Below are 12,764 nucleotides of genomic sequence, written 5' to 3' on the forward strand. Positions count from 1 at the left end.
GAGAGAGAGAGAGAGCACTACTCTCTCTCTCTCTCTCTCTCTCTCTCTCTCTCTCTCTCTATATATATATATATATATATGCTAATATGCTGAAATTATATTGACCTCAAACTTTTAAGCAGCAGGTTGTATTAGGCTACTGGTATGTTTTGTCCTAGTGGCACCATAAAAGTACTAGTCTTATTCCCAGATAAATGCACATAATTTTCCTCAATTTAGGAATAATTTGTCCCTCCTTCAGACATCTCTTATATAATTTGGTCCTACACCCTGTAAGTTTATCCTTTTTTTGGTAACTCTGAAACAAGTCCAAAAAGAGGCAATAATTATCTCAGTAATCAGATGGTGCCTTTTCATGGAAACCAAACAATGTGGTCCTAGAACAATGTGAATTGTGAAAGGTATTGAGTGAAATGTAAGACGGTCATTACTGTAAGTACTACCAATCTCTATGGTAAAAATCCCAAAACACACATGACAAACTGAAAAAAAAGCTACATCACAATACAGGCCATGCCAACCAATTGTTCAACATTACAGGAAAAAGCAGTGAAAAAAAGGAGGGGAAAAGAGAGTAGAAAAGAAAAGCAGTCAAACGGGTAATAACTGTTATAACTGGTTTCACAATGTACACAGATTAAATTGTTTTTTTGAGCTGAGATGAACAGATAACAACACAGCATATTATTCCAGGAAGTGGCGCCTTAAAGGGTTAGTTCACCCTTTCACACGTTCACACGTAGAGTTTTTGCATAGCGCGTCTGTGTTTCACGTCACCATGTATCACACACATGACCAGCGTCGCCCAATAGTGAGCCTACGTGGTGACGTGCAACACAGATGCGCTACGCTTAAACACTACGTGAAAAGACTCGAGGTCCAGAGATATCGTTATTTTTGTTTGTCAAAAAGTATTCTCGTCGCTTTATAAACTTAAGATTGAGCCACTGGAGTCACTTGGACTATATTAACAATGTCTTTAATACATTTTCTGGGCCAGCAAGTTATAGTGTCCATAAGCCTGTGGAGGAGTGAGACAGCTCTCAGATTTAATCAAAAATATCTTCATTTGTGTTCCGAAGATGAACGAAAGTCTTACGGGGTTGGAACAACATGAGGTTGAGTAATTACTGACATAATTTTCATTTTTGGGTGAACTAACCCTTTAAGAAAGAGATGAGCAAGAGAGAGTAGGGTCCTCTCACAAAAGGTGGGAAAATGGAGGAAAGAGCGCTGCTGTAGAAGTCCATTTTGTCTCCTGAAAGATTAAGAGATCTGGGAAGTAGACATAAGCATTCCCCTAAAAAAGTACCATGGTATTGCCATGTTTTTGGACACTATCATGATGGTAATGTCATGGGATTTGTTGAAGTACACTATAGTTCAAAAGTTAACTGTTGAAAAGAACTCTCTTATGCTCACCAAGACTGTAATTTTTTATCAAAAATATTGCAAAAACAGTGATATTGTGAAATAAGAACCATTACTTCATTACTCTAGTCTTCAGTGTCACATGATCCTACAGATATCATTCTAATATGCTGATTTGGAGCTCAAGAAACATTTCTTGTTATTATCAATGCATATATATATCATATGTTGCCAGGTATCCATGTTATTGCCACCTGATACCACCACAGTACTTTCTTATAAGGCTGAGAGGAAGATAAGAGTAGTGGGATGTGTGGGAAAATGAAAGGCCAGAAAAAAGTCAAAGCCATGTGTCCATGTTCCTCATCCCTGCCTGTGAAGAGGATTCTTTGTTAGATTGGTTGCTTAAAAAGAAACAAAAAGCCCAAAATGAGAAAAATTCAGACCTGTGTTGCCTATCATACCCATGCTGTGGGGTAGTCAGAGGCCCATCCAAATCCACCTTAAACAGGAAGGAAGGGTTCTTACTAGAGATGGTTCTTCCGTCTCTGGGCTCAGTGAGCCAGGGATGGGCTCACTGTCCAAAGGGAGATCATCTTCCTCCTCCTCGCCCTCCTCAGGGTCGTCCCCTAGGGAAGGGAACACAGACAGACCCCCGACTCCGTCCTCAACAATGCCGTCCAGGCTGTCTGTGAGGGCAGCGAGCAGTGCCGCATTTTCTTCCTGAAATAACAAGAAAGAAATGAATTTTAATCTTATAACATTGTCATTCAGTAAAATGTTTACTAAACTAGGCTTTAAAGGATTAATTCAGCCAAAAAAATTCAATTCTGTCATTTACTCACCCTTCATCTTCGAAACACAAATGAAGATATTTGAAATATACTCTAATCATTTTTCCATTGATTGAAGTTCTACGGAAACAAAACTTTCACATATCAAAAAGTACAAAAAGGCATCGTAAAAGTAAAAAGGCTTTTATTCACATATAAACATTGATCAGCACACATACTGTACATATAGCACATCAAATATGGTAAACAGAAGCTCAAACCTGCTTGCTTGACGCCTGAGAAGAAATGAGGTTTGTTCTTGTGTAAAGCAAGGCGGAACCTGATTTCACCAAGTGCAAATTGTTCCTGGATCAACATCTTTGTTGGTCCTGGAAGAACATTCTAATCAACCAATCAGATTTGACGGACAAGTTTAAAGTTTAAGTCAATGTCAACAATCAGGGTTTGGTGCTTCTACATCAGAGTTACATATTCACATATAATTTCCCTCTGATTTTAGGGATAATTTATGGGTAGGGTTAGGATTAGGGGTATGGATATTGTTGGGATTAAATTTTCGGATAGGAATGTTGTTCCAGGATCAAAAAAATATATCAACTCGGCAAAATCAGGATGTGCGGGTTGAGCTTCCATTTACTGTATGTGATCTATGTATGTACATAGATCAATGTTTATATGTGAATAAATAAAAATAATTAAATCTGTTCTCCATATAAAGCAACTGTGACTGAAGCCTTGGATTAAACCTCTCAACTCATATGGATTACTTGAACGATGTCTTTTTGAACTTTTTGAAGCATGAAAGTTTTGGTTGTGTGGACTTTCAATTGATGGACAATGAGAAAATATCAAAAATAGTCTTATCGGTTTGGAACAACATGAGGGTAAATGATTTATGAAATTTCATTTTGGGGTGAATTAAAACGAAGACTTTAATGTTTTCCCTGTAATCTTTCCCAAATTGGGCCCTCAACCTTTCAAGTCCAAACTTGAAATTCTGAATCGTTTGTTGGGTAGTGAACACACAAACGCCATGAGACTGCAAAATCAAGTGCGCCATTTGGGACAGGGGACTGAGGACTATTGTCCATCTAACAACCAATCAGAGGGCAAAAATATAAAAAAAATTAAACTAAAGGCCTGTTCACACCGGGACGAATTTCGCGCGCGATATTCGCCGACGTTTAACGCCTCGTGACTAAACAAAGGGCGCCAATGTGAGTGTGCACACCGACGCGAAAAACGCCACGAGCAAAAGCGTCATTTTTAAAAAAACGCCTCAGGTTCGTTTTTTTGGTTTGACGCACCGCGTCAAAAACTATCCGACCAATGAGATTGCCGCTTTTGCTCACGTGTCTGGAGCTTCTGAAGTTACAGTAAAACACAACTTGGGGGCGCTCAAACACAAAACGATCTTGCCGAGCACACATACGTAACGGCGAAGAAGATATATGCCGAGTAGCGTCTAAACACTGCCGGGAAGAAATAAGACGAGGAAGATGCAAGGCAAGATGAATGTAGAGCTGCTGGTCTCGTTGGTGTCGGAACATAAAGAACTATATGACAAACGCGACAGCGACTACAAAAATCTTGATAAAAGAGAACTGTTATGGAGTGGTATTAAGCGCCATCTAATGTCAGGGAATGAATCTGCATGTTCACTCGGCTCATCGTCAGCGAAAATCACTTGGGTGTGAACACAAAAAACGCGTTGAAAAACGCTGGCGAAAAACGCGCGCCGATATTCGTCCCGGTGTGTACGGGCCTTAAGAACTAGATTTTTAATATCCCCTAACTTGTATGTGTAAGCAATAGTAATAGTACTGTTTTACCACTTATCAGAACAATCTATACGTGCACAATAAAGGAAGTACAGATGATGGTTCCCACCTCAAATAGCTCTGGGTCTCCAGCACTGTACTGTATGGATGCAGGGGAGTGATCTGAGTGCTCGTTACACCAATGCAGCTCACTGAGGCAGTTCACTGAGTCAAAATCACTGGCGTCCAGCTGCGAGAGGTCAAAGTCAGGGAAGTCAGCATCAAGGCGGTCTGAGCAGACCTCCTCTTCCCCATACTGAGAAAGAAAAAAAAAGAAAAAAAATGATAGGTCAAAAGGCCAACATCAGAGGACATTTGAAAAGAACGCACTCCGCTGTAAACGCTGGGAAATCAATAGACATGCCGTGACTGGAGATCCTGAGCTCGTAACAGTCATCTGAATTAGCACTAACCTTCAGCACAACTTTATTAAGGCTAATGAACTTAAGAGTTGAAAGAAGACGAAAAGCTGACCCTGGATTTAACAATGGTTGCACATCCTTGAATTAAAAACCACAACTATGGTTTTTTGGGGTTTGCTGTGAGAGAGAACTGCTAAGATACATGTTTTAAATGTGCATACGTTAGGAATAAGTCACAATGGTAGACTAGTCACCCAACACCACACTAGTGTTAGTTTGTTCTTTTAGTTTTGATTTTTAGAGTGGCTGCGCTTTATTTAACAAGCTGACTTTAGCTGTTAGACAGTTTTCACGGTAAAAACCTTCTCTCAGGAGTTGTGCTTTTAAAGCAGCGCTGCTATAGCCAGTGAGTGTTTCATGCTAAAAATAGTTTAGAAATCACTTTTCTCAAGACCCTTGCTTTCTGTTCCATGATGCTGTACTCCGTCAAACCGCTTTTGAACATGCATCTGATTGGGGTCAGGTGAACCCAAACCAGTTTAATAATAGGGCTTCTCTAAAACAGATTAGTTGACTAACTGTTCAGGCAACTTACACGCTAGTTGATTTTAAGCAGTTTTGCACATTCACAACATGTGTGAAGAGAGAGAAAATGTGTGTGTGTGTGTGTGTGTGTGTGTGTGTGTGTGTGTGAGAGAGAGAGAGCGAGAAAGATACAAAAAAAAATGTGCGTGTGTGTCTGTGTCAATAAGTACTGTGAGAAGGGAAGTGGTCTAAACCCCAGGGGTACAGCAGAAAACTACACATGCCTTAATATCTCCATGTGAGCGATGGAGCTTTGCATTTTGCACTCAGATCATTTGGCTAGTTCCTGTCTGTTTGTAGAGAGGATACCTGGAGGACACCTGGTGTGATGCTGCCTCGGTTTACAGGAGGCCGTAGCATGAATATTCTACAGGGCCGCTGCGATGCATTTTTGATGATTGCTTGCACAATTTCTCCCCTCTCTGTTTCACAGAGCTGATGATTGCACTTATTCAGTTCCCTTTTATTTTCTTACACTAGGCCTGGTCAAGCGGTTGCCATTTATGTCTGTTCACCAAAATGCTGTTTTAAAATGCAGCAAATCACATGGAATCAAACCGCAAAGATTTTCTACAGAGAGTCTCTAAAGCACCTACTGTATTACCAGCTGCTGAGCTCTGATGAAATGAGGTCACATACTGTAGCCCATACCTCTGCACTGTTTTAGCCCAATCTTATTATATCTGCAGCATTTTAATCTGCTTCACACTAAGCTATTGTTGAAAATTCTTCAGATGAAATCTGATGTTGAAAACAATGAGAGAGAAGGATACCAATACATTCACCTACTGTACCATTTATGTGTTTAAGTGATTTATAATGATATTGATTTTAATCTTTTTTATTTTAATAGCATTTTTATTCAATTGATTAATCATTCACATATTTTAGACTACCGTTCCAAATTTTGGGGTTGGAAAAAGTTTTTAATGTTTTTGAAACATTATGCTCACCAAAGCCGCATTTATTTGATCAGAAATACAGTAAAAAAAAACAGTAATATTGTGAAATATTATTATAATTTAAAATAACTGTTTTCTGTTTTAATACGTTATAAAATGTAATTTATTCCTGTGATGGTAAATCTAAATTTTCAGCATCATAACTCCAGTCTTCAGTGTCACATGATCCTTCAGAAATCATTCTAATATGCTGATTTGCTTCTCATCATATATATATATATATATATACTTTTTTTCAGGATTATCTGATGAGTAGAAAGTTCAAAAGAACAGCAATTATTAGAAATATAAATCTTTTGTAACATCATAAATGTCTTTACCTTCACTTTTGATCAATATAATGTGTCCTTGTTGAACAAAAGTATTAATTTCTTCAAAAAAAATCTGTCTGAACGCAAATTTTTTGAACGGTAGTGTATAATAATAATAATAATAATAATATGCTATTATAAGTTGTTTTGCTATCTGAATGGTCACAAATTTAGAAAATTAGGAAGTTAGAAAACTAGATTAGTTTGAATATCGTCAAGCCTATTATTTGTCTGTCTCTAATAATACAGTGAGATGTGGTTATAAAATGAATGCATGTTTACATCAATGTCAAAAGGAATCACAGCAGTAAGGCTTCTGCAAATACAAAAAATACAAAAAATAAAAAAACATGAAATCCATTCCTACTTGCAGCATTTTAAAGGGACTACTTGAGATGCCCTGAAGGAGCACGTGCATGTGCACGAATGCAAGTGTAATGAAGGTGTTCTGTTCACCCATCATCCAACATGCAAACACACACACTTAGCGCTCTCTTCGCATCCCCCTCACATGCCACTGACTCATCTCCGTCCTTTGAGACCCCCTCCCCAGGAGCACAAGAGCTCCAGCTAATCAATCTTTTTTTTCCCCAACCTTTTTATTCTCTCTTGCTCTCTTTTTCAGTGTTATGGAGAGTCTCAATATCAATCAATAAAAATCTCCTTGGGCTCTGAAGGTTTAAGGTCACAAGCGCGAGTGTGAATGCTGCAACGGTAGGGCTGGGCGGTATGATGGTATATACCACAAAACAGTAGAAGTGACTTTGCTATTCCGGATATACTGCCGGTTTATCCATTTGACCATCAATATATACATTTACATATCAATTTAAAGTATGAAAACAACATGTGTTACAGTGCTATAAAATTACACATATTGTCATATTTATACCATATAAAAATCTGGGTCATATCACCCATCCCTATGCAAATGCAAACAGAAGAGCTCCATGACTGCTGATGTTCCAGAGAAGCAGCATGTGTGACCTCTTATCGGATGCACACGTTCCATGAAAAAGTGCAGCACCTCTGTGCTGTTCACACGTGCTGGAATCGTCTGCATAACTCACACGCTGATAAAACCTCAGGTTCACCCCATTAACAGCATGATCATGCTATTGAGGCGACAAAATGCAGTCACATTTCCAATGCACAAAAAAAGCCCTACCAGCTAGTGCTGGACTGATGCTATTAAATGAGCAAAAGTTAATGAGCGTAGCTGACCTACTCAAGGTAAAAGCGATAAGGACTAATCAGTGATCTGTGTAGTCAAGAATGACCTTTCTATTCACTCTCCTTTAAAAAAATATAACTGTTCCATGAATCTCGTAACAAGAAAGGTCATTACACATTAAAATCAGGCAGCGAGGGGTGATTTACGTACATACTGACGTATAAGAATATGCATAGCAAGCCCGAGTCCAAGGGCACACCGAGATAACTCAAAAACAAGCACGTAATAGCATATAGGTTTACATCATCCCCCTGCATGTTGCGAAAATTCTAGCCATGTGGTGCAAGAGTACTTGATCCTCAAAACACAACCATACAAGGCTGACCCACTGTTGACAATGTACTGTCAGTCCCTGGGCATCTTTTCAAGGTATCTGGGGAATTTTATGAATACATTTAAGGATAATTAGAGGCAAAGTATGCAAAAAAAAAAGAAAAGACACAAAGTGTGACCTTTACTTTGTTTGTCATTTCCTACTGCAGGGCGATCAAATTCAGCATCTAAGACAGAACAGGTTATCTGGGATTTCTGTTATGGATGTATAGATAGACCAATTGATTGGCTGATTGATCTGAGTGCAATTCAGTTACACTGCTATTGTAGTAAAGCTGCAGGTTACTCATTCAATCCTTGCATTTACGAGCTAATAGGCTCTTATCTGGGTGCCCTGTCCCTTCTGAGCCTACTCCTATCTAAGATGCGTTATATATAGCTGTTATCCTCAGTCTCATGACTGGCTCTTACACAAGCTGCTTGTGACGGGCCATGCTTTAAATGTTGCCCATGCCAAACACAGATGGAACTAGTGGCTCTCTCCTAAGCCTCCCTCCCCAGAAACAAAGACACAGACATGCACACATGCAGCCCTTTGAGACACATCCTGCCTGGGCTGTTAAATGGATTCCCTCACGACTCCATTTCTCCAGAAGCAACGGGTTCCCGAAGTGCACAATACATCTTGTTGACCTGTACATCCTCACTTACTGTTTGACCTTTGCTCACGTGACGGTAAATTAAATAAAGATGTTAAACCGCAACTCTCCTAAACCCCAAATTGGTGGCTAAACTGAAACAGGAGCAATTAAATTAGCTCTTTGCATATAGTCTTTAGAGGAGATTTCCGCCAAGGCCTTTACTGCAAACCCAAATTAACAGCGGACCGATAGAAGTAGGGCAGTTAAAGGAAGATCTGGGCCACTCGTGTACAGTTGAATGAGACCGATAAAAGACAGATTCATGACACCTCATTGGCCAAGTCTCAGGTTTGGCAGGAACCTTTCTTTTCTATCCCTCTAGGAATTAACTGTCTGCAGCGCACACAACCTTGCTATCCCAGCAGGCCACCTTTATCTTGTCTGTTCTGAAACCAACCTAACCCTTTAAACATAGTGCTTATTGAACCCATTCATCCTTCAGACTTTGCTAACAATTCCCATGTAGTAAATTTCCTCACACTCTCTCAAGACTTCCAATAGTCTAAGTTTCGCAATCAACTGTTGAGACATTCAATTTAATTTCAATTTTTCAAAGAAATTCAATTTATGCCTCATTTTACCACAATTTCACCATGTTATCACCCTTAACCTTATTGAGTCAATGTATTAGATAATTCAGTATTAGACAATTCATGGCCGTTTAGATTCTACATCTTCTAAATTTCCCTTTTGACTCATCAGATATTCCACTTCTCATAACTGGCTTAGACATATTAACCGCCCACTTTTATTGGAGACATCTGCAGTAAGTCTGCATCAGCCCTCGCTGTATAGCCTTCATCTTGAGCTGTTATTCTCTAAAAAACATTTCATCATTAACTTTGACAAGTCTGAGGCTGTGTACTGGAAGTTTTCTGAGAGGCAACCTAACATCCATTGAGCCCAATTTTAATCCTACTTAATTGTTTTCAGATTAGCCGTCAAACTCAGTCTATATCTTCTAGGCTGAGACAGGTATCAAGTGCAAACCAAGGACATTGCACTGGTCCGAGTGAGACGCTATTATGCAGAATGTCTGAGAGCTAGTGCCCTCGAACGCAACCCCACTTCAGCCAGGTAGGACAGTAATGAGATCTGATTAGAAAGCGGATTCTGTGCTTAGAGACAGGACTTTGATAGACTGCCAGTTGAGTTGTGACTTTGGATTCACATGGGAAATAGAAAATAGGCTTAAATCTTTTAAAGCTTCATGTCCAAGCCCAATTCCAGCATTACTATAGATAAATGCATCTATGTTTCGTTTGAAATAACTCCCTCGTAACCGAATTATTCAAGCAATGGTTTATGGTAGTCAAGATGTATTGCACTGGATTAAGTTTATATCCTTTGATCCTTCTTTTTATTTACTTCATCTGAACTTATCACATATAATATATATGTTCTTCTTGTCACATGTGATGTCTAAGGCATGACAGTCATTAGCCTGATTATTCTTAATTGACACCACTTGATAACCCATCGACACTAAAGGCATGTTTGTAAGTCCTTAACAAGATTAAGAGATGTAATAATCAAGTTAAGAGAGGCCAAACATCACAAGGGTTAATAAAAAATAAACTAAAAAGTGGGATTTTTGGCTGCAGTACAAAAAATACCTATTCTTTAAAAATATTTAATAAGGCCACTCTGGCTGAGTTTATATAGTTGGTCAAGATCAAGAAAAAAGTTGTCCGTGAGGGCCTCAGGTGTTGTGTACTTTAGTTGAATGATAGGGCCACATTTATCATATATTGATAACATAACATTCATAACACTCTTAATATGATCCTCTGAGAAGAGGTATTCAAAAATGACCAGTCTCTTTTATTATTACCATATAATTACCAGTCACAATTATTAGTCTCTTTTAAAGACATTAAATATGGTAATGCTGCACCAGACCAATCATATGACTGAAAAATGGCACTACATTTAGCACTACATTGCACAATGTGTGTGTGGGGAAATGGTGAAAACGAATGTATTTGCTTGTTGGTAAAGGGGCCATAAGTTCATAACTTATTGGCATTTTCTGCCTAATTCATCCAAGCCCACTGTTCTAAAAATAGTTGTATTGGTTAGAAGACGATCCTAATAGAACAGGCTGCTGCCAGCTTTTGTTCTTCCATTAAGTCATCTAGGAGAGTGGGCGACCATGGGGAGGGGGTACAGGGATGCTTGTGCACTTAATAGAAAATCACAGCAACTGTTATTAATTTGCAGTTACTCTCATGCTCAGGAAATTTGCTATTCTTATCATGTCAGATCATCATTGTGTCTCAGTTTCTGTTCAGTGTCCAAGGAAGAATCTGTTCTCTAGTCCTGAAATCAAAAAATAGATTAGGGATTTGCAACTACATATTTATAAAAACAACTAGATGAGTAAATGCCAAGTTGAGTAAACGGTCTTAAGGGAGACCTGCATAATTTGGCTGGATTTGAGTTAATCTCATTCTCACCCACAGTTCTTGTGTTTAAAAACAGCTAGACAACACAGAATTTATTCTTCTGCAGGGATCAAAAAAAAAAAAAAAAAGTAATAAAAACTCAGTGAGTGTTTTAGCGCAATTTTCTGACGTCATGGGATCACAACACTAACGCCGCCTTCACACTGGCAGTTGAAATCAGCTCCGATACGGCAGCGAAACGACCGGAAGTCATTCATTTCCTATGGAGATTCGCAGAACGCATGCGAATGGGTCCAAACCAGGTGCGAACGAGTGCGGTGCGAAAAAAATCGTGTCCGTTGGCCATCCGGATGCGTTCAAAAAATGTAACTCTTGCGAAAGGCTACGGACGGTTTCTATCTGAAAATCCCAAAGGAAGTTAGCGTTGCTATGGTACTGATAAACAAACCTGGATTTTTAACTTTTAATAAAATAAATAATGATTTTATAACGATTAGTTGTCATGTCATTTTTTTATTTTCATGATGTTTTAACGTTATTAGGGCAGTTAATACAATTAAATAATTCAATATTTAAATATACTCGCTTCCGAGGCTTCCGACCACTAATCTATATAATGACATATATATATATATATATAATGTCATTCTATATAGATCAGTGCTTCCGACGCTTTTCACCGTTGTGTACGACGTCCGCTGGGGGCGTATTGCGTATTACGGAGCTGATTTCAACTGCCAGTGTGAAGGTGGCGTAAGAGATAGTAAATCTTTTCCTGGATTTTTTTTGTGAGTTCCCGAGATTAGACCTTCCTTAACATAATGCCGAAAACCCGAAGTCTCTAGGTCACATGTGTCAAACTCAAGGCCCGCGGGCCAAATCCAGCCCGCCACGTTATTTTATATGGCCCGCGAGAGCATATGGAAATTTAGGCTGCCGAAAAATTTCGGCCGAAAATAACATTTTCGTTTTTTGGCCGAAAGATACTAAAAAGCCGCCGCGCCCCTCCGTGTTCGGCGATGGTTTGACTCTGGCTCAACGTGTTTTATGACTTTGCGTGCGAGTCCGCTTCCGAAGATGCATAACTTCTAAGCGCGTTCCGCTGTGTGTGTGCGCTGTGCTCTCCGCTCCGTGTTCACAGCGCGTTCTGCTCAATGTTCCGCAAGCAACCTCCGTGTGTGTGTGTATGTTGCGAGCTCTGCTCACGCTCACCGGAAAGGCAAAGTCCGCTAAAAAAACGTGCCGACATGAAATTTCTCTGGACTTGTTTCTTTTTGCAATAGCACTACTGTGCTGTAACATGTGTATAGTCATGGTGTGTATAGCCGTGCTGGGCAACACTGGTAAAATTACTCTCGTTCACTGGTCCTCTCCCTGCTCTGCTCATGGTTTGATTAAAAATAGCTTTGTAGGACTATACTTTATTTTGACAATTGGTCAAAAAATAAATCTGTTAAATCTGATTCTGCTGCATAGAACTGATTGAAGAATAATATATTGATATTTTATATTATTTTAATATATTTTAATATACTGTATACTTAACCTTTGCACCATTTGGATCACTCCGCTTATCTGTTTGCGCCACTTGCATCATTAAGCCAGTAGGTGGCGACAAGTGTCTTTATGAGTGAACAATTGAACTTAAAACTGATTAGTGCCAAAAACAATGATTAACTCAGGAAAGAAACAAGTTGCTGAAACCAATCTTTAATGCTAATATAAATTGCTCATTTGCCTCTGGACACAAAAAGATTGCACTGGTATTCGATTGAAATGTAACATCTATGCAAAATAATCCTTGAAAGATTTCTCATTTAAGGCCATTCTCGTTTGGAATATGTGATTGTGTATTGTCAACAATAAGCAGAAACATTCTGCATTTCCATTTTGTAGTGTGGATCATTCATTGCAATATTTATCCTCATTCTCATTTTTAAGAA

The 12,764-nt window shown here is 39.0% G+C and overlaps 1 protein-coding gene across 1 annotated transcript in view; it reads right to left on the bottom strand.

Moving 5' to 3' along the window:
- ppargc1b (peroxisome proliferator-activated receptor gamma, coactivator 1 beta) overlaps positions 1-12,764 on the bottom strand; it is a gene marked incomplete at its 5' end in the record, with an annotated part of 51,005 nt that overhangs the window by 16,146 nt on the left and 22,095 nt on the right. Inside the window, 2 exons of the mRNA XM_081382702.1 lie at positions 1,900-2,094; positions 4,056-4,241. Coding sequence (XP_081238828.1) covers positions 1,900-2,094; positions 4,056-4,241 — 381 coding nt within the window. The remainder of the gene's footprint in view (positions 1-1,899; positions 2,095-4,055; positions 4,242-12,764) is intronic.

Source organism: Scardinius erythrophthalmus, assembly GCF_964197995.2.
Source record: "Scardinius erythrophthalmus genome assembly, chromosome: 13".
NCBI lineage: Eukaryota > Metazoa > Chordata > Actinopteri > Cypriniformes > Leuciscidae > Scardinius > Scardinius erythrophthalmus.